The sequence below is a fragment of the Natrix helvetica genome (genome assembly GCF_964273705.1).
Source record: "Natrix helvetica genome assembly, chromosome: 3".
Lineage (NCBI taxonomy): Eukaryota > Metazoa > Chordata > Lepidosauria > Squamata > Natricidae > Natrix > Natrix helvetica.
Window position 1 is genome coordinate 119,852,347 of NC_138549.1, and position 26,084 is coordinate 119,878,430.

The following is a 26,084-nucleotide window of genomic DNA, read 5'->3' on the forward strand; positions in this document are numbered from 1 at the left end:
ATCTTTCCCATACAAGATGGTAAAACCCTCAGAAGACAACAGATGTGTATTTAGAATTTAGATTTAAATGATTAGCAGCCTGGCATTATTCACAGATAGATATATTATGGGTAGGTCGATACAGATATATTTTTCTTAAGATGCCCAGTTGCAATAATAACAACAACAATAATTATATACTTCAAGTTTGTTTAGAAATATGCAATGATGAGTCATGCATTCAAGTTATTTAATTCACCTCTAAATTACAAAAATATACTTTAAAAACAATAACAATAAAATAAATGCCTTGTTGGATGTCAAGTATATACTGAAAGCAAATACACAAAGGTCAGCCTAACACCAAAAACTCAATGAATATTTTTAAAAGAAGGGAATGGCAAACATAGTGTCCACCTTACTACTGCATTATGTTTGAGTTTAAGCTGTTTTACTGATTATAGAATTGTAGAAGTAGACAAAGCCTTATCAAATTCAATGAACAGCTGTGGGGAAAAAATACTTAGGATAGTGAATATCCACACTTCAACGTTGTTATACTGATCCAGAGAAACGTCTTATCTATAGAAACTTCCTCTTAAAAGGTCAATAGAAATATTTGTTATCCAGATAAATCTACCTACGCATCTGCTACAGGATGCTTCCTTTACCCAAACACATCATAAATAAATCTGCAAGGCAAATATATCTGGAAATGGTGGTGACACATAGCCATCTGTTCTTCTGATTTTCTGGGATTTTTAAATCACATGTATCCATAGCCTACCAATGCAGAAGAACAGAAGATTAAACCAGTGCAACATCACAAACCTGACCTCTGAATTACAAAGATGCAAAACTTGAGTTTTTCCAAAAGTAACACCATAATTGAAATATAACTAAGGAGTCACTTTGGGCAACCACCATGAACGAATAGAGAGTGCTGACTTTCACATACAGAGTAGCATCAAGAGGACCATTATTAAATAACCTCTTGAAGCAAAGAAATAAGAGTAGGAGAGGCAAATAATCAATCCCACCTCCCCACCCCCACCCCAACAGACACACACAATAAAGAGAGATGGACTTAAACTGAGGTCTCACATAATCTTTCAGCTCTGGGCTTGTTGACATGCTTTCCAGACCACAGTAGTGATGGTGGCTGCAGCCTTGGTCTACACTCTAGAGGAAAGTTTTGAAAATCAAATCAGAGGAATCAACGCTCATGTGGATCAAACTATTGACCATCATCCACCCAGTTGCTATCTTTGTAATTTCTCCTTCAGGCAAGGAAAAAGGTGAGCTTTCCATGTCAAGGTCTCAAGATGTGTGTCAGAAATATGTTGGTTTCTTGGACTACATACAGGCTGACTTCAGTCGGAACTGGGAGTTCCAATGGATAAAATAAGATAGTACAACAGGATGCTGATTGTTCCCTGTGTTTCATTTTTTAATTTTGTTTTCAGTCCATTTAGAGAAGGTCTTGTAAATTGATGCTGTTTAAACCTGGGGTCTCCAACCTTGGCAACTTTAAGACTGGTGGACTTCAACTCCCAGCTTTGCTGGCTGGGGAATTCTGGGAGTTGAAGTCCACAAGTCTTAAAGTTGCCAAGGTTGGAGACCCCTGGTTTAAATCTTAAAACCAGATGAAAGAAATGCTCCAATGCCGGCATAAAATTAGGCCTGTGTTGCCTTTTATTGTCAATACATTTAACCAATGCAAATCTCAAATTCATCCATTTTAAGTCATTCCTGGGCAGGGAAGAGTGGGATTTAGCATAAATTCAGCCCATTTATTCCAAGCAGCTAAATTCCAAACAGCTTGGTTAAGTTATTATTATATTTTTGCCATCAAATCAATCTCGGCTTTTCACAGTTTTCCTGAGAGTATTTTTGGAAGAGATTTTTTTTTATTCTGCCTTTTTTCATATAAAACTCAAAGCTGTGAAGGAACCAATGCTCCTTCCTCCTATTTCCCCACAATAACCCTGTTAGGTAAATTTGGCTAAGAGAGTCTGATCCAAAATCTCCAGTTTTCATGCCTACGACTAGAGGTCATAACCTCCTGGTTTCTGGGTCAACATCAAGCTGGCTCCTTACCATTGCCTTCCTCCTAGTGCCAAGAGGGAGACTGTCCTAAAATCAGCCATCTGGCTTCTATGCTAAAGGCAGGATTAAAACCCACAGTCTCCTGCTTTTTAATCCAGCAACTTTAACTATTACCCCAACGGCTATAACCTTACATGGAATAGCAATATGTAGCAGATCCATGTGCTTATTTCCACACTAAGTTCGCATGTTGTGCAAAACTATGATTTATTTTTAATATTTGGAAAATCATATCGTCTGAATGCAACCATGTGGTTAGTAAACTATGATTTATGATTAGTATATAATATGAACTAAAACAATTGTGCTTTCTCCACAAAGATATAGTATGGTTTAATGCAGTGTGAAAACCCAACTTATATAGGTTCAGTAAGGTAAAAGAATTAAGAGTTTTGCCAAAGGCCTGTAAGTAGCTATTAATTTTTTAGTTTTCTAGTCTTATAAAAGGTTAGAATCAGGCAATCCATTTAGCAAGTCAGTTTCTTAATATGGTGCTGAAAAAATGAGAAGTATGCTATTTATATATATAAATGGCTATGATATGCCCATTATAATGCTTAATTCCTATATTAATTGACAATCTGTTGAAGCCTTTGAGAAAGTTTCTCATTTGTAAGACTCTTGGTGTATAAATGGGATGCGATGGCTCAGTGGCTAAGACGCTAAGTTTGTCGATCCGAAGGTTGGCATTTCGAATCCCTAGTGCCGCATAATGGAGTGAGCTCCCATTACTTGTCCCAGCTTCTGCCAACCTAGCAGTTCAAAAGCATGTAAAAATGCAAGTCGAAATATAGGGACCACCTTTGGTGGGAAGGTAACAACTTTCTGTGCGCCTTCAGAATTCAGTCATACCAGCCACATGATCACAGAGACGTCTTCGAACAGCGCTGGCTCTTCGGCTTTGAAACAGAGATGAGCACCACCCCCTAGAGTCGGGAACGACTTGCACATATGTGCAAAGGGAACCTTTACCTTTACCAGTGTATAAATCAGCTATGAGATCCTTTTTTTCTAATCCCAACTATTTTTTCAATTGAATACATCTTCAGATATGGTCTTTGACCACTAGAGGCCAAAGTAATGTTAATAAATACTGTATTATTTATTGGTGGAAAATTAAACACTTTCAGGTAATCTTACTGGTCTATTACTGTAATTATAACCAAATTTTCCAGATTTCTTCAGGGAACACTATTATGTCACTTAGACAGCTCTTCAATTTGTTTCATCTCATCAATTCATTGGCTGTTTTACAATGAAAGAAACAGCCATTCAACTGAGTTAAGTGTTTATATTGCCCTTAGACAGTTCTACAGCATAAAGAGAGTATGCTGTAAAACTAAGTAGAGTAGGAGTTGAAGCTCTTTTGCTCAGGTAACTGAGAAAATGGTAAAATGATATCCCTATGGGTTTTTTTTTAAGCATTTGGAAAAACAAGTTAGCATAGGACAACATGGTGGCCCAGAGGTTAGAATGCAGCATTTCAAGCTAATTCTGCAACTGCCAGCAATTCAATCCTCACTGACTCAAGGTTGAATTCAGACTCCTATCCTTCTCAGGTCAGTAAAATGACCTTATTGTTGGGGGCAATATGCTGACTGTAAACTGCTTAGAGGGGGCTGTAAAGCACCATGAAGAGGTATATAAAGCTAAGTGCTATTGCTATTGTTTTTTAATAACAACTATTAATCTAAGCTTTATTTGACAACTTTCTGTATTATTGCAAAAGGAATAAAAAACAAGGATTATTTATATTTTAATTTTAAAGGTGATGGTTATTCTTGCGTACATTTGTGTTTAATGTATATAAGCCAAGAAATATGCCTAAATAAGGGGTAATTTGGACAGGCCTATTATTGTCTTATAAACCGTACTCTTGGGAATCTTTCCCCCCCTTGCTTACAAGATTCTCTAAGTAGCAATTATGCTCTATTGATTATTCAGTACAGTTATATTTCTGCATAGCTGTATATATAACTGTAGCTATTGAACTATGCAGGTAATCCTCGACTTACAGCAGTTCTTTTAGTGACCGTTCAAAGGTACAATGGGACTTTAAGAGAGAACTTAAGATCATCTTCCACACTTACAACTGTTGCAGCATCCCCATCAGAGGTGGTATTCAGCAGGTTCTGACTAGTTCTGGAGAACCAGTAGCGGAAATTTTAAGTAGTTTGGAGAACTGGTAAATACCATCTCTGACTGGCCTCATCCCCATCTATTCTCTGCCTCCTGACTCTCAACTCCCAGCTGATCGGGAGAGAATGGGGATTTTGCAGTAACCTTCTGCTGGAGTGGGGAGGGAATGGAGATTTTACAGTATCCTTCCCCTGCCATGCCCACCAAGCTACGCCCACCAAGCCATGCCATGCCACACCCACAAAGCCACTCCCACAGAACCGGTAGTAAACAAAAGTTTGAATCCCACCACTGATCCCCATGGCAACGAACTCATATTTATGATCGGTTGCAATGTATCGGGGCCATGTAATCAACCTCTTGTGACCTTCTGACAAGCAAAGTCTACGGAGAAACCAAATTCACTTAACAACCATGTTACTAACTGAACATCTGCAGTGATTCACCAAACAACGGTGGCAGAAAAGGTTGTAAAATGAGGCAAAACGTACAGATGTCTCACTTAACAAAAATGTTGGGCTCGGTTGTGGTTGTAAGTTGAGGATTATCTGTATTCTGCACATATTCTGATTAATTATTTCTACAGAGGGGAGCTGTATTTTTTTTAAATCTACTCTGAAAATGATTTCATAGAAAACTCTATGAGATGAGTAACCTATATTTACAAAAAATGAAAAATGCTGGATGCTTATCTTGGAAGCTGTATTGAACAGTTGAGAAATCTGATAAATTCTTACTTTCTTAAAAGTAAATTTTAGTTTAAAGATTAATGTTATACTGAAGCCAGAACTTTTCATTTTAGGACTGGTGGATAAACAGAAAAGAGTCACAGAAGATTATTTTAATGTATGACTACTGCAGAGAGGTTACTATATCCACAAAGATGGAAAGACTCCCACCATGGGGGAATGGTTGGTGAACTTGCTGAGATGACCAAAGTAACTTCTTTGATTAGTAAAAGGTTATTACTGATGTTCATAAATGACTGGAAGCCACTTATGGGTTGTTATTTTTTTCGGTATGAAAAAGGAAATGATTTTAAGACTTATGTGTTTGATGATTAGAATAATAGGCTAAAGAAATAATGGAATTAAAATGTAACCTTAAAGGGGATTGAATAGAATTGCATGTATAACTGCTGAGAAGAAAGCAGGAAGCCATTTCTTTATTTTTTTTATGTTTTCTGTTCCTTTTCTCTTCTTTTTGGTAATATATCCTGTTGGGAAAGATATTAGGAACATACTGGGGCATTTTCTTTTTTTAAAAACAAATATTTGAGTGACTCTCATACACAGCAGGCACATTTCTGGATTTAGTTTGAGCTGTACAATTTGCAATGTCTGTGGATAACACATTCTGTTGAATAAGAAAGCTACTTCCTTTGGTGAATGGTACTCCTCCTCCTTTTATTTTAGGAAGTGTATATTACCAAAATATTGTGACCCTTGCACTTTGTAGTTCCTTTATGCTTTAACTCTGGGTGATTCGCACGAAGCAAGTCATTTGTTCACTCATTCAAGAGGATGATGATGAGCATTTTCAGTTTTCTTATTCTTGGTGAGTAGGCAATTCCCTGGTTAACAAACCCAAGGACAGTGAGAAACAATAGCTTGGGTGGTAGAAGAGATATATCACAGGTAGAAAATCCCATCTGCTATCTAGTTAAAAGACACAAATAACAGAATGGTTTTCTGCCTCAGATCTTTGAAAATTGCTACCAAAGTAGATAAGATGCTCTTAGAAAGGCAAAGCATTTGAGTTGATAGACCATGATCATAGGGCATCTGCTGGCAGAGTTAAATGACTCCTAGGAAATCTATTCTCTTTGTTGGAGAACATAGAAGGAAGGATAAAAAGGAAAATGTGTAGGGAGACAGAAGCGAGAAGTCAATTATCTTTAAAGTTCTCAAGAATGCTATGACTAAGTAAAATTGTAATAATTTATTCGATTGATCACATTCTATGTGTAAGATATGATAGTCCAGCTTTATACTTGAGAATCAGATGCAGAATAATAGGTGACTCAGTTATTTTTGTATTATTACCATATGCAAGTTTACAATAATGGCTGTTGTGACTTGAATTGATTCTAAACTCTTAAATGAAAGGTCAGGTTCTATCAACATTCAATTTTGGATTGAGATTATCAAATGCAGCCAATGGGTGCATTCTGGTCTCAGCAATTAATGTGCTTTAGAAGTATTTTGCATGATCCCTAGAATAACAATGAATTGTATGACTAACCAGAGGATTTTGTCCAAGCCTTTGTGTCTATTGTTTGAAAACCTCTAATTTTTAAAGGTAAATTTACTATGTATATAAAAAAATCAGTATATTTTATTACAGTGCTGATATGATTTGGGGTGTAGAGTCTTTTCATTCTGACATAATAATCTACTCCATAAATCATTTTTCTTAAGATGACAACAATCCTATTTCTAGTCCAAATATGGTAGTAGGTATTTCTCTATTGTAACAAGGACAGTTAATGTTTTAATTAAGGCATGGAAAATGGAATTTCAAATCAAGTTTATGGAAAAGCCATCTGGCATAAATACAAAAAAGTTAGAGAGTCTGCCTTGTATTTTGAAGACATCCAATGTACTATAAATTTAATATTTCATTTCTTCTAGGTATTGGGTTTTCAATAGTCTGTGCAGATGAAAAAGGTAGAATTTATATTATTTTCTGGGAAATAGAATAAAGGGGTGCTATTAAATACTGCCTGAGCTATGTTGTGAAGGTCAGATCATCTGTGTCTTTTTTGTAATGAACTTCAGTTCCCATTATGGTGTTTAGCTATAAGATTTGCTTTGAAGACTTTCATCAACATTGAACAAACATTAACTAACATCATTGTTTAACTCACCTCCATTTGCTGCAGAAATTAAAAGGGAAGATGTTGGGGAAGGGGGAAGAGGCAGAGGGGCTCCTAGAAGAGTGTGTGTGTGCACAGGCTGTGGGTTTTAAAAAACATCTGAGTGAATCCGGGAAGAGGGAAGAGGCAGAGGGACTGGAAGATACTATAGGAACACATGCTTCCAGCCCCTCTGCCTCTTCCCTCTTCCTGGATTCACTCAGATGTTTTTAAAACTCACACCCTGCACACAGACACTCTTCCACTCTTTAAAAAAGGTCTGAGTGAATCCAGGAAGAGGGAAGAGGCAGAGGGGCTGGAAGTGTGTGTGTTGTGCACAGGCTGTGTGTTTTAAAAACGTCTGAGTGAATCCAGGAAGGCAGAGGGGCTGGAAGTGTGTTCCTATAGTATCTTCCAGCCCCTCTGCCTCTTCCCTCTTCCTGGATTCACTCAGACATTTTTAAAACCCACAGCCTGTGCACACAGACACTCTTCCCCTCTTTTAAAAAGGTCTGAGTGAATCCAGGAAAAGGGAAGAGGCAGAGGGGATGGAAATGTGTGTGCTATGTACAGGCTATGAGTCTTAAAAACATCTGAGTGAATCCAGAAAGAGGAACGAGGCAGAGGGGCTGGAAGAGTGTGTACTGTGCACAGGCTGTGAGTTTTAAAAATGTCTGAGTGAATCTAGGAAGAGGGAAGAGGCAGAGGGGTTGGGAAATGTGTGTGCTGTTCACAGGCTATGAGTCTTAAAAATGTCTGAGTGAATCCAGGAAGAGGGAAGAGGCAGAGGGCCTGGAAGTGTATCTATAAGGTGGTCAGTAATATTGAAGACCAGCAAGGACAGCCATATTTCCTCTGTAAATAGCTTTATTGTTTTGTGTACTTATTTTATTCTTATTTAAGTAGTAAGTGCACAAAATAATAAATTTCCTTTTTTCATGTCTTCTTTTTGTAGTTCATTCTTGGGGGCAAAGAATTCAGTGACATTGACTTGGCCACTCCCACCCAGTCACATGACTGCCAAGCTATTCCCACTCAGTCACATGACCACCAAGCCACTCCCAGGCCACACCTACAGAATAGGTTCTAAATTTTTTTTGAAACCCACCATTGATCTGCTTCCTTTGCTACATATCAGTGGCACAGATGTTCTAACCAAACAATGCAAAATGAGATAACCTGTGATGTCATCATGATGCAATCTTCATCTTTTTGTACCTGTGGCAAATGATGTAAGGGACAAAGCTGGCATTATGATATTGCAATACAGATTTTGTCACTTTCCTCTTTTCTTGCCTTGCAGACACTTTGAAGAGACTTTTGGTACGACATGATTATGATGATGATGATTTAGCAAAGTTCAACTATGAACAGTTCTATGAGCCAGGTCTCTCCACATCTTCCAATCTTGCACTATTTCTTTGAGTTGTTCTATGCTCTGTCGGGTATCAACTTTGATAGTGTCCAGCTACTATATTCTATTTATTTGTTTACTTTCGTTATTTAATTTGTCGCACATGTATAAAATAACAGGTATAAGTACACACATGGACATGAACAAGGAATGAGTACAAGTAAATGGGGACAGTGGGAAAGGGACAGTAGGCACGATGGTGTGCTTATGCACGTCCCCTTTTACGGACCTCTTAGGAATGGGGTGAGGTCCACCGTAGACAATTTAAGGTTGAAACTGTGGGAGTTAGAGGATGTAACAATGGAGTCAGGTAGAGAATTCCAGGTGTTTACCACTCTGTTGCTGAAGTCGTATTTTCTGCAATCGAGTTTGAAGCGGTTTACCTTGAATTTGTATCTATTGTTTGCCCGTGTATTATTGAGGTTGAAGCTGGGGAAGTCATTGACAGGTAGGATGATGTAGCAGACAATTTCGTGTACTACAATTAGGTCAGACCATAGGCGGCATAGTTCTAGGTTGTCCAAGCCCAAAATTTCAAGCCTGGTGGCATAAGGTATTCTTATTCATTATGTCCCTTTCCTCTTTTCTTGCCTTGCAGACACTTTCAAGATAATGCCTTTGGTACCACATACTGAAGATCATCATCCAAGAGATTTCAACAATGAAGAATTCTATGAGCCAGGTCATAGAATTGATAATACCTTTGGTACCACATACCACACAATGCCTTTGGTACCACATACTGAAGATCATCATCCAAGAGATTTCAACAATGAAGAATTCTATGAGCCAGGTCTCTCCACATCTTCCAGTCTTGCACTATTTCTTTGAATTGTTCTATGCTCTGTCGGGTATCAACTTTGATAGTGTTCAGCCACTATATTCTTTGTACCACAGCTGTACAGCAGATAAAGTATAAATACTGCATAAAATATAATATATATTTTTCCTCTTTGTCTTTGTATATTTCTAAAATACTTGGGGCAGGGGAAGGTTAATGCTGAATGGTTCTGATGTAAAGTGGGAAGGGGCACAATAATGTTTGATTTGAGGGTTTTTTTTTTCATCAAAAAATCCTGTTAATGTTTTCAGAATTTATGTCTTCAACCATCACGAGTGAAAGTTGTTGCTGTTGTAGCAGCTATGATGAAGAATACAGTAGTACATACGCTTCTTTTACTCCATCACCTGATTCTCCCATATCAAATGTCACTATTAATGAGAGTAAGTATTATTATTTCCCATCTCATTTCAACTGCATATTCTGGAGATTAATTGAATTCAAAGAAAAGAACAGTGATTTTCAGCCATCTCCTATGTCTTGATCAATGACAATATTCCATTATGGGTTGTTCAGCATTTTGTTACTTGCAATGGCTAACTAGATGCCTCTGATAGTGCTTGATAAACCGCACTTGTGAACTCTGTGGTGTCACTGTCTACTACTACCCACAGGTTAACTATGTCCACGTGAATATCTCAACAACTACAAAATGACTGTTCTTTCCTGAACCCTGAATTACATTCCATTTTAAAACAGTAATAAAACAGCTTTGATGAAGCCAGATGTACAGGTTAACAATGACGAACTGAATTCTGAAATGAAATCCATGTTTTCATGGATAACATTTTAATGGCCAGGAGCCCCATGAAATATGGGGATGGGGTGCAATTTGCTATGTGTTGTGCATTGGTGACAGTTTTGAAGCTGACTCATACACATTGACAGATGTTTTTCTTTTTCGTATGTTTGCTGTGATTTTTTTTTTTAAAAGATTAATTGAGCAGAACCTATTTTAGGGCTTGCAACACAAAATGCCAAGGCTTAATCCATTGCTCTGAGAAATAATGAACCCCAAACTCAATGTCTTTGAATCTTGATTCAATATTATTCAACCTAATATGCTTACCTGTATAGCATTATCTGCCATGAAAATATTTTATACTTTTTAAGTAGACAATTTTTCATTGTACTTAATTTTTTCTGTTTCCTTTCATAGAAATTCCCCTTTACTACGAACAAGATTCAGTGAGGGAAAATGTCAATTTAAAAATGTGCGAAAAAGTATGGAAACAAGTAAGGAAACCAATATGAGTTAATTTTGTGACTGAGAATTATAGTAATGGGAATACAGGGTGAATGACTGAAAGTAGCTGAAGTATTGCATTATATTGCATTATATTGTGTTTTATTTGCTCTTTGTTATTAATTTGTTAATTGCTATGATTTTGGAATCTTGAAAACATCTAGAGAGAATACTTTTTTCTGAAGGAAGAAATGAAACTGATTTTTTAATTTAAAGGTAATTATTAAAGTTTGTGATATAAAGACTTATTAGTTTTCTTAACTCCTCCAGAAGAGGCTAAAGGCTAAAACTTGGAGACTTCAAATCTCTCTCTCTCTCTCTCTCTCTCTCTCTCTCTCTCTCTCTCTCTCTCTCTCTCTCTCTCTCTCTCTCTCTCTCTCTCTCTCTCCCTCCCTCCCTCCCTCCCTCCCTCCCTCCCTCCCTCTCTCCCTCTCCCTCCCTCCCCCCCCCCTCTCTCTCTCCCTCCCTCCCTCCCTCCCTCCCTCCCTCCCTCTCTCCTATATCAATCATCTATCATCTATCTATCTTGATCTAAGTTAGGTACTGCCCATGGAGGCGGAAGCCTTCATGGAAAAACACAAGACTCTCCTAGACGGAACAAGAGACAGTACGCAAGATATGAAAGGGGGAGGGGCCATGGCTCTGCCAGCAGACAGGGGAGAGGAGGCAGCAATGAGGCTCAGGTCACAGAAGTGAATTAAAAGTACATTGCAATTGTTGATACAATGAAATGGTTAGAAGTGATATAAAGTATGATTGAAGATGTTAAAGAATCTGAGGCAAACCTAAACTGCTAATATGTATGTAATAATGATATTTTGATATATATAAAATAAGAGAGAGATGTAAGATCCCGGGGAAGCACCACCTTCCGTATGATGTAGCTGTCAAAATTTTTCTCCATACTTATGTACCCTTTCCCCCAAAATATTTGTAAAAACCAATTTAAAAAAATTTTTTTTTAAAAAAGAAAACAATAGAAACTGAAACTTAGGAGGGAAAAAAGAGCTAAATGATTAGCGGGGTTTTCATTTTATGGGCTAAATGTATGCTAAAAAGGCCAAAGCCCCTGAGTAAGCATACTTATTTATGAATTCTAATTGTGTTTGACAAGTGAATCCAGTTAGATATTTTCTTCACCACTATTTTCAACTTTGCAAGGACTGAATAGAAGGTGGAGATAATAGCACCGATCTCTTTGAATTCATTCTAGGAATGGCTCAAGAATGGGCATTCATTAGTATATGTCTCCTTATGGCTATGACGTCTCTCCAGACCATGTTTCCAATTTATGGCAGCATGGCTACCTACTTAAAAAAATTTTTTTGGGGGGGTAGCTTCTTTGTCCACTTGCTAGATGAGCTTTGAGAAGAGCATATAATCCTTTTTTTCTTTTCTTTTAGAAAAACAATACATATTACTCTGAGATGGAACCTACCTTCAAACTCTTGATATCGCTCTGTGCAAATGGCACACATTCTGGAATCTCCTTGGAAGTGAGATTTATTACGAACTGAATAGTTCATAGTTAAGAACAATTTATTTTTCCCAAGAAGCAAGCCTATGTAGTTTCCTATTGTGTATATTAATGAAAAGTGGGTGGGTGACAAATTGGGCATTCAAATAAGCTTTTCAAATGATGTTTCAGAATAATTTGTAGCAATGTTCCAATATCTTAAAACCGTTATAAACATAAGAGAAGGAAAGGGAAACGATTCTATTTTTCTATATGTGGAGGAAATTAAATAGCAATCTTATTTAATCTTGGTATAATAAAATAAAGTTAATACAGTTTTCTAACTAGAATTATATAATTAATAATCCAATATCGGTGACTACATTTCCATTAGGGAATCATGTTAGTCTTTGCATCAACACCACTTATGTCACCTTTAATATTAAGAAATGATGTGTAGTATAAGGTTTTGTAGTAATTTCTGATAAAATTCTTAATAACTTTATTAGTCCTAAATATGCCTCAGGGCTATGTTTTGTTTATAATTAACAAAAATCAAATTAAAAGAAATTAAAATTATATTTAATTTAAAAATATAACTAAAAGAAATACTAGAACAAATAAAATTCATAAAGTTGGTTGTCTACAATAAGAAATCCACAACAACAAAAAACTAAAAAGCATTGAGAAGAGATTGAGTCAGTGATCCGTTATTTGATGAAAATTAAAAAAACATAGGGAAAGAGAATGAAATAGTTTTTTTAAAAAAAAAAAACCAACTGTGACAATTGAGTTATCTTTTTTCCATTTTTTAAAAAAATGAACAGGTGAGGTATTTATGTCACCAAACATAAACATAGGCTCAGCTCCAAGATTTGTTTCAGAGGTGAAATCCGGCAGGTTCTGACAGGTTCTGGAGAACTGGTAGCAGAAATTTTGAGTAGTTCAGAGAACCGGTAGCGGAAATGTTGAGTAATTCAGAGAATCGGCAAATGCCACCTCTGGCTGTCCCCAGGAGTGGGGAGGGAATAGAGATTTCACAGAATCCTTCTCCTGCCCCACCCACCAAGCCACGCCTACAGAACCAGTATTTATTATTCGTATTTATAGACCGCCCCCTCTCCCGAAAGGGACTCGGGGCAGTGTACAGTCACTAAAATGCGTTATAAAATACATACATAAAACAGTTAAATAATTAAATACGTAGGTGGAGGAGGTTGCAAGACTGTATATAGAATAATAAATATAGTACATTAAAAACTCTAATAACCCAGGAGTTAAAATATTACCCAAAATTACCCATTAAAATATATTAGTTTTTTAAAAAATGAATTTCACCACTGGTTTGTTTCCATTTTTATTTCGGGAATGAGAGATAATGGCTACAGTCATTCAAACCATCTTCTGGTTATGAATAGTGTATTAACCGATGAAGTGTTTTCTGCATTATTCTCAGAAGAGAATTAATAAAAATGTTTGGGTAAAACTTTTTAAACTCCGAATGCCTATCGGACCAGATTATTTGTGGATAATTACTTCCCCTCCCCCAAGTATATCTGCCCCATTCATTGGATTTGACATTTAACATTTCCTTAAATGTTGCTAACTTACAAGAACTAGGAAGTGTGTCTTTTCTGTGACAGTCTCTGCCCTATGGAACATGCTTCTTCCTGACGTTTGACCAGACCCCACAGTTGCAACTTTCCAAAAAGTACTTAACACCAGGCTCTCCCCATATGTTGGTAAAGGATGAGATTGGCATGACAAGAGTATGTTGTGGATTGCATTGAAATTTTTAGCTGTGGCATCAGATCTAATGTTTGTGTTGTGTTGTAGATACATATTATTTTATTTGAGAATTGTGAGACACTCACAATTTAGTTCAAGATTGGCAGTTCTATAACTGTTTTAAATAAAATAGATAAATAAGTGTGATTTGAACAGTTTAGAGATCTATTTGCTTTTTGTAATACTGCAGGGTTTGACGAATTCGTTTGAAAACATTTCTGACAGCCATTCCCTTTGGGATATTGAAAGAAATAAACAAATTGTAACAACTTTGTCCTTGTTAATGGAAGGAATAAGTTCAGTTGCCCTATCAATAACTTTATCAAAAGGAAATCAGACTGTAAATGAAAGATCCATGGGTAAGAACCCCACTACTTGGATAATAATACAGTTTGAAGAAAAAAGAAAGAAAGGACTCTATTTTTACTGTGTTTTATAAGTGATTTTTTCCCCTGAGCCTGCTTTTATTCACCAGCTGTTAGCATATCTTCTTATTGTGCTTTTTATAAGCAAGCTATACCATATTTTTTGGAGTATAAGACACACCAAGATTTTGAAGAGGCAAATTTTAAAAAAAGTTTTTGCACTCTGCAGACCTCCCAAAAATGGCACATTTTTCACGAAAACATTTTTTTTTAAATGGCATGAATAGCCTTTGGGAGGCTTGTAGAGTGCTCCTGGGGGGTGGGGGTGGGGGTAAAATTGAGCAAAGACTGGCCTGTTTTTTGCTCATTTCTGCCCTCCCCAGCCCCCAGGAGCATTCTGAAAGCCTCGTAAAGGCTATGCACGGCCATTTTGATAAAGGGGGCAGGGTTTCAGGAGGCAAAAAATGCTGTATTCAGTGTATAAGATGCACCCAGATTTTCAGCCTCTTTTTTGAGGGAAAAAGGTGTGTCTTATACTCCGAAAAATATGGTAATTCTGACTTCATTAGTCTAGATATTAGTAATCAGAGCTATTTATTCATTTTATTTATTAAATTTGCATCCCATATTTCTATGAACTATTAAAGGTTTTTACTGATGAAAGATATGTTAGAAAACATAAAATAGTTAATAAGAATAAAATAATAACAAAAGAGGAGGTGGAGTTGCATTATATCAGGGGTGTCAAACTTGATTTCATTGAAGGCTGCATCAGGGTTGTATTTGACCTCAGGGAGGGCCGGGGGGGGCATGGCCAGCTCGACGTCTCTCCTGTCGGGGACGCCTGTGGTGGCCCGAGCACTCTGTCAATGAAAATGGGCTACTGCGCTCCATTATCGGCTGCGATGGCATCCTACAACCCACACCTGTGGCCCTCCTGAGCTCTGTTTTCACTGGCAGAGGCACCACAGGCCAGTCCTTTGCTATTTCCAGACCAGTCCGGCAGGCCAGATCTAAGCATCTCATAGGCCTTGAGTTTGACACCCCTGCACTATATTATGACATGTGGTTCCTATTTGTTATTAGCGCCTGGTTTAAAACAATGACCCGCATTCATTAGATCCATTCAGCATTTCTTTGTCATTCCAGGGATCCAAACAACTCTCATCACTCCAGAATCCTTAAAAAACAATACAGCACTCAAGTTAATAGCTAAAGGAGATCAAATGGCCATCCACCCAAGAGCAGTGGCAGCAACTGCCACGATCACAGGTATTGCTCTTCGCTTGCTTGGTTTTTCTACAGAGTAGAACCAGAACAATCTGCTTTATTGTTCCCTCTCTGTCAGCTGCACCTCAGGATATTTGAACCTGCAGAAACTTTCATCACTCTGGTTTGGATTAGGGAAGTTTCAATTCAAAATCTGTAAAATGCTAAATTGGGACAAGTGGACTTAAGGGCAAGAAAGTAGTTGGTAGCACCTATTTTGTCAGGAAGTAAATATATAGCTAAGACACTGAGCTTGTTGATCGGAAAGGTCAGCAGTTTGATGGTTTGAATCCCTAGTGCCATGTAACAGAGTGAGCTCCCATTACTTATCCCAGCTTCTGCCAACCTAGCAGTTCCAAATCATGTAAAAATGCAAGTACAAAAATAGAGCCCATCTTGGTGGGAAGGTAACAACGTTCCATGCACCTTTGGCATTTAATCATGCAGGCCACATGACCACGGAGACATCTTCGGACAACGCTGGCTCTTCGGCTTTGAAACTGAGATGAGCACTACCCCCTAGAGTCAGGAACAACTAGCACATATTTGTGAGGGGAACTTTTACCTTTACTTAAATATATGGTCCTACATTGATCCTTTCAGTTATCAAGATTTTGCCAGGTTGGAGAAAATACATACTCTTTATGTGATGTTATCTTGCTCTCTGATCTTCCTCCTGCCACTTGCAGATCCAATTGCTGTGGCTTTTATATCATATGTTGGGCTGAAATCACTCCTAGAAGAGACTTTACTGCAGAATGGAACATTCCTGGGCAACGAAACACTGACAGATTTCAATATGAACTCTAGACTAGTAAGCGTTTTCACCAGCAACCACACAACAGATATTTCTACCCCCGTCAATCTCACCTTTAAGCATCTCAAGGTATGTAAATGAAGAGGAAACCAATCCTCTTTTTCTAACCATCTTATGAATATAAATTAAGAAAAAAATCAGAATATTGATGTAAAGTTGAATAATTGCCTTTAGGAGATCTTATTGTCATTCAAGACAAGTCTGATAGCACCTTTTATTTTTTTTAAAAAAAAACCATGATTCTGTGGACTGCAGCTCATTAAAACATATGTTTTTTAATAATATTTGTTATTAGAAATAGTGCTACCAAAATCTTTTTGATTTTTTGCCACCATAGATTAACATGTCACTACAGTATCTGCTCACCTACAGGGTCTATGATGTATACATTGTTCTTTTAGCTTGTCTTACACTTGATTCCTTTTTAATATTCAATAACTCTGAAGTAGAGTGTAAAGTAAATATGTAGATTTTCTTCCTACCCCCCGTCAATGTTACTTCCCTCTTGCAGAATATAGTTGGTCAGGAAAAGGTTTTCTGTGTCCAATGGATTTCTGGTGCCTTGTCCAGTGATGGTTGCCAACACCGTTTTTCTAACATCACCCATACAGAATGCAGCTGTCAATATCTGTCCAGTTTTGCTGTACTGATGGCCACAGCTCACAAACAAGTATGTAACTTCTGAAAACATCTAAGAACTGCATCGCAATAAACAGCTTTTTTTTGTCACTTATTCAAATATCTCTTGTGTCCTTCCCTTGTCAAGAAAGATAATTTTTATCATTGAAGCTGGGATAGAATAGAATTTCTCTATTCAACATGCTGAAAAATTTTCCATAATTATTAATAGCCATTCCTCTTATATACAGTACAGAAAAGTAAACTAAGAAATGCTTGTAATCCTCAAGATTTAAAGATCCTGATGCTTCATTTCCAATCATACAACAAAAGCAGCCAGGTATTAAAATAGCTTTTATATGAAAGTCAGATCTATGGTCTAGACCAGGGGTGTCCAAACTTGAGAACTTTAAGACTTGTGGACTTCAACTCCCAGAATTCCCCAGCCAATGGAGTTGAAGTCCACAAGTCTTAAAGTTCCCAAGTTTGGACACCCCTGGTCTAGATGAAATGTAAAGATAACTTTCTTATCAAAAGGGGGCGCATCTAATGTTGAGAACTTCTCTTTCCAGGGAGATCTGATCCTCACTACTATTAGCTACCTTGGGTTGTCCATCTCAGTCATCTGTCTCTTCCTGTGTATTGTCACATTCCTCTTCTGCCGCGCCAGCCACAACAGCAGCACCTTCATCCACTTACAACTGAGCTTCTGCCTGTTTTTTGCAGACCTCCTCTTCCTAACTGGAATAGATAAAACAGGCAACAAGGTATTTCAGAAAAATATGTGATTGTTGTGGCCCACCAGCAGAGCTGGCAGCAGATTTGAACAGTAAGGAGGTTGGGGAGGAACATGGACTGGGGAAGACTCTGATGAGGGCTCTGTGTTGGAGGCAGAAAGGGGGCCAGAGCCATATGCCAGTTATAAGATGACTTCAGAGTCAGACATCAGTGAGGCAAACAAAGAGCTGGAGCTTGTTCCCAGTGTGCGCATGGGGAGAGTTGCCAGACAAAGGGAACAACTAAAGAACAGGGGTCGACTTGGGAGTAAGGGCAGAAGTGGACGATGAATGGCCCCTCCCAGAGGAAATAAAAAAGGAACAAAAGGGAAGTGGAGTTTGCAGGAGACAATTAGTTTGCTTAATTGGTTTGTGACTCTGCGAGACACCTTGCAAGTTTTGCAGATATTGGCTGCCAGCTCTCCAAGCCAGATAAGGTCTGTGACTGTAAAGCCTCCCTTGAAAGACTTTGCTGGATGTGAATGAGCAGAATTCACAGTATATTAATAAAAGGGGTTTTTGTCGGGACAAGGAGTTTGTTTCATGCTCTTGGGAAGCCTCGGTCAGAACATGTGATGCTCTGCTCAGTGGAGAGAGAACCCAACTGAGGTTGCTTCCTACTCAGTTCAAATTAGTCTTCTTTTTTCTTTAGATCAAGTGATTTGAATCAGTTTTCTTTTAAAGCTCAATTCTTTTAACCTCTTTTTGTATTAGGTTTATAATATTTCCATATATGAAATGAAAAAAGGGTTACTTTGCACAGATTTTTTTCCTGTAGCTCTATTGCTGGAAGCATGAATGTCAGATATGATTTGTTCCATTCCTCTGCTTTTTGTAGCCCATTCTTGATTTTCTTTCAAAATCAACAATTCAGGAATCAGATGCTGATAAAGGAATAACGTTTTGTTTTTGATTCAGATCCTGTGTTCGGTCATAGCTGGAATGCTGAAGTATCTTTTTTTGGCCTGTTTTGTCTGGATGTTCTTGGAAGCTGTCAATCTCTACCTCATCGTCAGAAACTTGAAAGTGGCAAATTACAGTGGGGCCAGCAAGTATATGAAGATATCCATGTACTTCATTGGTTATGGGTTCCCTGTCCTGATTGTAGCTATTTCTGCAGCCATTAAACCTGGAGCCTTTGGGACTCTGTATCAGTAAGTCTTAGCATATGGTTAAAAGCTGCTTCTCTAAGGCAGGTGCCACCAAGATATAAACTACATGAGAACAATTGCTAGTATAACTCAGGGAGTCCAATTCTGTATAGTACATTGAAGTGTTTGCATATCTGTCTAAATTTCTCCTGATATTTCTTTTTCTTTAGCTGCTGGCTTGATCCAGATTTTATCTGGAGCTTTATGGGACCTGTCTGTGTAATAATTGTGGTGAGCAAACATTGCCTCTCTCTTTTTAATAGCAGAGAAATGAAAGAATCTTATTTAACATTTCTTGTAACATGTCTAGGAAGAAAAACAAAAGCCTGATATCAATGTAACTAAATCAGATACTGTATGCTACCTTCTTTGATTTTTTAGTCTTTATAAGAGGATGTACCCTGTTTCCCTAAAAATAAGACCTCCCCGGATAATAAGTCCAATTGGGCTTTTGAGCACATGCACTAAAATAGGCCTTCCCCCCAAAATAAGTCCTCTCTGAAAATATTGCAACACAGCAGCAGCCATGAGGTGTCTATGCTCACCACCTCCTGCACCTCAAAAATAATAAGACCTCCCCGAAAATAAGGCCAAACATTTATTTTGGAGGTCAGAAGAAAATAAGACCCTGTCTTATTTTGGGGAAAACATGGCATCTTTCACAAATAATGTGGTAAAAGACTTTCCTTGGGAACCACATTTAAAATAATGTAGGAAAATCTGTTACACAAAGGGAATTATTGAATTTCAATATTTTGCTAATGGCTGGAATTTTATATTGTAGGAAGAACTTTTTGGCGGGGGAGGAAAGGAAGGATGAACTAGGGAAAAGCATTTGGAATCAAGAAAGCTTTCGTTTCTTTTTCTCATCTGGAATTAAAATAGAAGTGAACATCTACTTACTTAAAACAATCAATTAGCGAAGTATACGAACACAAACTAACTTTAGTTTTCTTTCCTTCCGCTCATCTAGTCTTAGGGCATGATCTATTTCTTCTTGTTGTTGTTATTATCATATTTATCTGAGAAGACTTATTCTCCCCCCCCCCAAAGGTCAACCTAGTGTTTTTCTGTCTTATTCTGAAGACTTTGCATGAAAAACTGGCCTCTCTCAATTCAAATATATCTTCAGTCAGAAATACCAGGTAAGATCAATCATAAAATATGAAAATAGGAGTTCAGTATGATCCTAGCAATTTGGCAAAAAACTTTTTCAAAATTCTTTTTCATAATATTCTAGACCACATAATGTTTGTCGCAATGTAGGATGGATAACGGTTAATCTTTTGCTGTTGTTGTAGATCACTGATGTTTAAGGCCATAGCCCATGTGTTCATTCTGGGTGTGACTTGGTGTTTTGGCTTCTTTCAATATGGCTTTTTGGAAGTTGTTATGGCATACTTGTTCACCATCTTCAACAGTGCACAGGGAACCTTCATCTTCCTGGTGCACTGCTTACTCAACCAAAAGGTGATGTATAGAAAAACAGAGGTCTACTCTTTGAACAAACAGCACAATTTCAAAAGTTAGATTACAACGGAAACTCTTATGATCCATGTCCCAAAGGTGCTTTTTCAAGAGGCAACTGGACTTTCTGGGTTTTATTTGAAGATGTTTTGTTTCTCATCCAAGAAGCTTCTTCAACTCTGACTGGATGGTGGAGAATGGAAGGATTTCATTGGAATGGATTCCCCACCATCCAGTCAGTGCTGAAGAAGCTTCTTGGATGAGAAGCAAAACTTCATCAAAGAAAAACCAGAAAGTCCAGTTGTCTCTTGAAAAAGCACCTTTGGGACAACCATGACGTGGATGACTGAGAATCTTCATAGACATTCTTATGGTCCATGTTTTCAAGACTAACTTCAGGATTTTGTGAGATCCTAGTACAAAACTGGTCCGTGCCCTCGTCTACCAGTTTCTCTCTTATTGAAGAAAAAAAGTGGGGGTGGGTGTATGTAATGGTTAGGAGGTGAATGTCATCTCCTTATGGCCATTTTTAAAGGATGGTTTGAAGTTGCAACAGTGTAGGAAAAAGTGAGTTATGAACTATCCTGAAATTATATTTGTCGCATCATCCCTGCAGACACGTGGTTGCAATTTGGGCACTTGGCAATCAGCTCACATTTTCAATCCTTGCAACATCTTGCAGAGATGTAATTGTGATTTGCCAATCTTCTCAGCCAGCTTCCCACATGCAAAGTCAATTGGGAAGCCAGATTTGCTTAACGACCATGCTAATTTGCTTTAACAACTGTGTGTGTCAGCCTCTGTTACGCTATTTGCTTTCGGCTGCCATTGAAACGGGGAGGGGGGGGCTGGTATTTGGGGGGGAAGTTTAAGTACAGGAGAGATTGTAAAAAGGGAGTTTTGGTCTCACTGTCTACTGCGCATGCTGGAGATTAGTGCTTGGTGTCGGTCAAGACCAACCGTCCTGCATACCAACCTGATGATGCTTCTTGAAGATGGAACTCACATGACACCTAAGGGATTTGCAGATTGGACACTGGGATGAGGGTTATCAGGGGGAGGGGGTTGGTCACATATTGATATGTATGATTTCGCACACTTTTGCCTCAGATCTTGCTTTGCTTAGCTGCTATCTTTTCATAACCAGTAAAAGTACTCTTAATTCTGCAAAATGGAGTTAAGTGGTTTCTTTCTTGGTTGCTGAGGGAGGCTGGCTTGACAGTGTGATTGTTAATGACCATGGTAAAAATGATCATAAAATTGGGTCCAGTCATGCCACATTGCTTAATGACTAAAATTCAGGGCCCAATTATGGTTGTAAGTTGAGGATTACCTTACTAAAGATTGGGCTAAAATAGATTGAATAGGAGAAAGATGAATATTAAGAAAAGACAATGAAGAAAAGAAATCTGATGATTATCAATGTAGTTATTGAAATATTCAGTAATAAATAAGAACACATTTTTTAAAAATTGTTAAATGTTAACCCTCTTTTCATTCTTACAAACAATTCCCAAAGTAGGGGCAATTGCATTGAAGATTATTCTTCTGCGTGACTTTGTATTTTGGATCTTCAGGTGAGAGAAGCTTACTGGCATTGGATTTGTTGCAAGAAAGACATCAAACCTCCTGTTTCTGAGATAACTATGACCTCTGTTCCCATCAGCAACCCTTTGGTAAGATAGATATGAGACCGATAGATTTAATCAAACTTACAGTGGTAGGGGTTACTAGCTTTAGTATCTATTACAGGCAGTATCTATATGTCCAGGACATCAGTAGAGTCATTTTTCTAACCCATTTAATACAATGCAAACACTATCTTTCACAAAGAGCAGGCAGTGGAAGAAAACTGGATTATCTTGAATTGACTACATGAATTCCTGAAATACCAGTTCTAGGTCTTCTTTTCCTCTTTTGGTGCTGTGGCAGAGAAATTCGGAAATACAGGCACTTCATTATTATTTAGAAACCACAATGTGTACTGGCAACTCGGTTGTCAGTACAAAGTTGTGGTTATCAGTTGCAGTTTCACTTAGTTATGTAATCACTAAGTGAAACTGCAACTGTGTTTACAACCTTATTTCAGCCTTTCCTTGCTTTACAGACATGCAATGGTTATAAATGTAAGGATTTGTTGCAAAGTTACTTTTTCATCACCATCATAACTGCAAACTACAGCAAACTTTTTGTTGTTAGTTGCGAAGTCGTGTCCGACCATCATGACTCCATGGATAATTTTCCTCCAGGCCTTTCTGTCCTCTACCATCCCCCAGAGTCCATTTAAGCTCACACCTACTGCTTCAGTGACTCCATCCAGCCACTTCATTCTCTGTCGTCCCCTTCTTCTTTTGCCCCCAATCTTTCCCAGCATTAGGCTCTTCTCCAGTGAGTCCTTCCTTCTCATTAGGTGGCCAAAGTATTTGAGTTTCATCTTCAGGATCTGGCCTTCTAAAAAGCAGTCTGTATTGATCTCCTCTAGGACTGACTGGTTTGATCACCTTGCAGTCCAAGGGACTCACAGGAGTCTTCTCCAGCACCATAGTTCAAAGGCCTCAATTCTTTGGCGTTCAGCCTTCCTTATGGTCCACCTTTCACAGCCATACATTGCAACTGGGAAAACCATAGCCTTTCTGGCTTTAATTCAAATATTTTAGAGAGCTGACATTTCATGGGAAATTATGTAGGGGATGCATTCATTTATTTGTAGATTCTACAAAGTCCTAATTTTTAACTGAAATTGAACTTTTTCTGCCTAGCCACAAAAATTATGTAATTTTACTTAAAAGCAAAAAGCATCTAAGCAAGTTGTTAAAAATTGGAGATTGTTGCTAGATTATAATAAAAATATGATACTGTGTCATGTAAAGATAGCATTTGTGTTTCCTTTAGTTTAGCTTGCTCAGTAAACAAAGATTTTAGCCCAGTCTTCATTCACTATTGTATATTGTTTTCACCTTTTGCTCATTCTAAAGCAAACTTTTAGAGGGTATTTTCCCCACCCCCAGGTAAAAGAACCACGTATTAATGAAGTCCACAACCAGAAGATTGAATGGCAAGAACAATCATAGCACGCTGTCTCTCCTTTGGACTTTGTTCAGTTTGAATGAAACTGAAGAAAATTAGGATATCTTCAGTCATTTTTAATTCTTTTTCCTTGCTGATCTCTGGAGTCACATTGTCTCCAAATTATAGTGGAGAACATTCACACACACACACACACACACACACACACACACACACACACACACACTCCTTGTTTTAACTCACTTCACCAGAAATATGGTGGTTAAAGAAAATATAGAAGGGGCAGCTAATCTGCTTGACATTAACTATTATATCTAGTGGATATGTTGTTAACTAAATTGAAAACACAGAGCCTTGAATAACTCTATAATGCAGGATTAATTTAAATCTCTTTTTCATATATTGTGTATATGTTATCAGTATTTTTTCTAATGGATTGCCTTCTTATGCATTAATATCTTTGTAGATAAAGTTTTGGATAAAATGTTTTTATTTCTGAAGTAGATATAAATCATATTCTGCAAATTATTTGAAGAGGCAGTTTCACTTGTGACAGCACTGTAAACCAAGTGTCATTCTTTGAACCATCAAGTTAACTACTGTATATCTTTCTCAAGATATGGCTCTTTCCTGTGTTATTGGAATGCATAAAACACCCTTCTGCCATGATTTTGCTAGCTTTTACGGAACAATATATTGCTAAGACATTGAAGTTCAGTGATTTATACTCCACATAGGTAAACTTTATTGTTTTGCTTTATAATAAGAACAATACATTAAGTAGTTAAATGTATAATTTCACTGGCTGATATTTAATATATTTATTATTTACTTACTTATGTACTTCCCTTCCCTTTCAGGGCTTTTATAAATGTACAATTATATACTTTACATTTGTGTGTTTGCTTTGTAAATTCCCAGTGGTTAATTTAAGAAAGCATCTTGAAGTTTATGGTCCAAAGCTCATCAACACCATAATGTATCATGCACATGAATGTTGGTATTTTAAATATCAGTCATATTTAAATATATCACTGAGTATTTTTGGTTACCTTTATTAGCTGCAGCTATTATTCCATTTTAATGTCAAGTCATTTTTTAGAACTGCCTCACATTATAATGCCAGCTGTAGGATAAATAGAATGATCATGATGCCAAAAGCAATTTGGACTAATTGATTGATTGATTCTAATATAAACTCTAGTTGGCTGCTAATTATCCAGGAAGCCAGATTTGAAGTTTTAGTTTGATATATCATACAATTTTTGGGAGGACAAGATAGAAGCCTGGAGAGGCAGAGTGAGACTTTGACAGCCAGCGGAATCTAATTTGGGTCTGGAGAGACCTTGGGAGAGCTGGTGGAGGCTGTTCATGGTTAGAAGTAGGGGTGGGATTCAGCCGGTTCAGACCAGTTCAGGCAAACTGGTAGCTTCGACGATCAGCTAGGAGCAAACTGGTTCGCTCCAATGATCAGATGGGCCTGCCCACCCGCCCCTGTGCTTTGCTTACCTATATCCTCTCAGCTGGCAGAGCGGATTGCTGTGCCTCTGCTCTGTTACTCCCCAGAAGGTAAGTTTTGTAAAAACTGGAAGGTAAGTTTTGTAAAAACTGTGCACATGTGCTGAGCAAAACATGTGGTCACCAAACTGGTTGTTAAACTGGCAGGATCCCACCACTGGATAGGAGAAAAAGTTGCAAGAGCAACTAACCAAAACAATTTGCACCCTTCCCTGCTGGCCTTCCCATTGACTTTGCAGGCAAGGAAGGTCACAAATGGTGATCAAAGGCTATGGCTCACTACCAATCGCAATAAGTTCCCTCTAAAGCAAGCATCGAACACACAGTATAAACACATTACAATAAAACCAGGAGAACATACTTTAAAGATAGCTTTACAAGATTACATTGTTGACATTTTCCTCATTTAGTTTGCCTTAGTTATATGGGGCTGGATCTCTGCTAGCTCAAGTCGATTTCATTCTGCCTTGGTTAAACCAAGTAGTTTTTCTTTCTTTCTGATAAGGCTTTGTTCTGGAAAGGCAATAATTTCCTTAGATATATTGGAACTGTATAGATGGAGAAACTGGACCTGGTCTCTGTCATGTCCACAAGGACAGGGGGAGATATCCTATAAATAAATCCTCTTTTTTGCCCAACCCATAACACCATAAAGCAGTGATGACGAACCTATGGCACGGGTGCCACAGGTGGCACACGGAGCCATTTGTCAGGGCACATGAGGCGCTGCCCTGTCAGCTGGCCAGCGTGCATGTGTGCACTGGCCAGCTGAGTTCACCCTTTTTTAAAGCCATTTTTTGTCCTCCCCAGGCTCCAGAGGCTTTATAGGAGCCTGGAGAGGGAGAAAAGAGCCTCTCCCGCCCCCGGAGGCCCTCCAGGGGCTTCATGAGCTTCTCTGAAGCCTCTGGAGTGAAAAAAAACCCCGTCCTTACGGGCAAACCGGAAGTTCGAAAATGGACTTCCTGTTTGCTCAGAGGGTCGTTTTGACTGCTCCGGAGGCTTCAGGGAAGCGTCCTGTAGGTCCCTGAAGTCTCCGGAGGGCTTCTGGGGGGGCGGGGGAGGCTGTTTTCACCCTCCCCAGGCTCCAATAAAGCCTCTGGAGCCTGGGGAGGGCAAAAAAAGCATGCAAAAATGGGGGGGAGCTCCTGTAGTGCTCGCATGCACACTGGGGGGAGTCATGCATTGCATTATGGGTGCAGCATGCCCGCACACTACTCCTCTGCGCTCCCCCCACTTATGGCACGCGA

At 38.2% G+C, this 26,084-nt stretch overlaps 1 protein-coding gene across 3 annotated transcripts; it reads left to right on the forward strand.

Annotated features, from left to right (window-relative positions):
• Nucleotides 1-5,687: 5,687 nt before the first annotated feature.
• LOC309389687 (adhesion G protein-coupled receptor E3-like) lies at nucleotides 5,688-23,506 on the forward strand. Of its 3 annotated transcripts, XM_081948323.1 has the most exons (18): nucleotides 5,695-5,784; nucleotides 6,861-6,896; nucleotides 8,388-8,471; nucleotides 9,097-9,291; nucleotides 9,591-9,722; nucleotides 10,499-10,575; nucleotides 11,989-12,081; nucleotides 14,020-14,188; nucleotides 15,344-15,466; nucleotides 16,153-16,349; nucleotides 16,792-16,950; nucleotides 17,471-17,665; nucleotides 18,593-18,828; nucleotides 18,996-19,056; nucleotides 19,879-19,970; nucleotides 20,127-20,295; nucleotides 21,870-21,968; nucleotides 23,301-23,506. In XM_081948323.1, exons 1-18 carry the CDS (start codon nucleotides 5,751-5,753, stop codon nucleotides 23,361-23,363), a joined length of 2,214 nt encoding a protein of 737 aa, XP_081804449.1. In that variant the 5' UTR covers nucleotides 5,695-5,750; the 3' UTR covers nucleotides 23,364-23,506. The 3 variants fall into 3 exon arrangements, with proteins under 3 accessions (XP_081804451.1, XP_081804449.1, XP_081804450.1); XM_081948324.1 differs by lacking the exon at nucleotides 8,388-8,471 and having other exon boundaries at nucleotides 5,697-5,784; XM_081948325.1 differs by lacking the exons at nucleotides 6,861-6,896; nucleotides 8,388-8,471 and having other exon boundaries at nucleotides 5,688-5,784.
• Nucleotides 23,507-26,084: the final 2,578 nt, after the last annotated feature.

Coding starts and splice junctions, on each gene's coding strand:
- LOC309389687 (XM_081948323.1), top strand. CDS start 5,751: ATGATGATGAGCATTTTCAGTTTTCTTATTCTTG. Junction 9,723..10,498: donor AAATGTCACTATTAATGAGA/GTAAGTATTATT, acceptor TTCCTTTCATAG/AAATTCCCCTTTACTACGAA. Junction 19,057..19,878: donor CTGTCTGTGTAATAATTGTG/GTGAGCAAACAT, acceptor CCCCCCCCAAAG/GTCAACCTAGTGTTTTTCTG.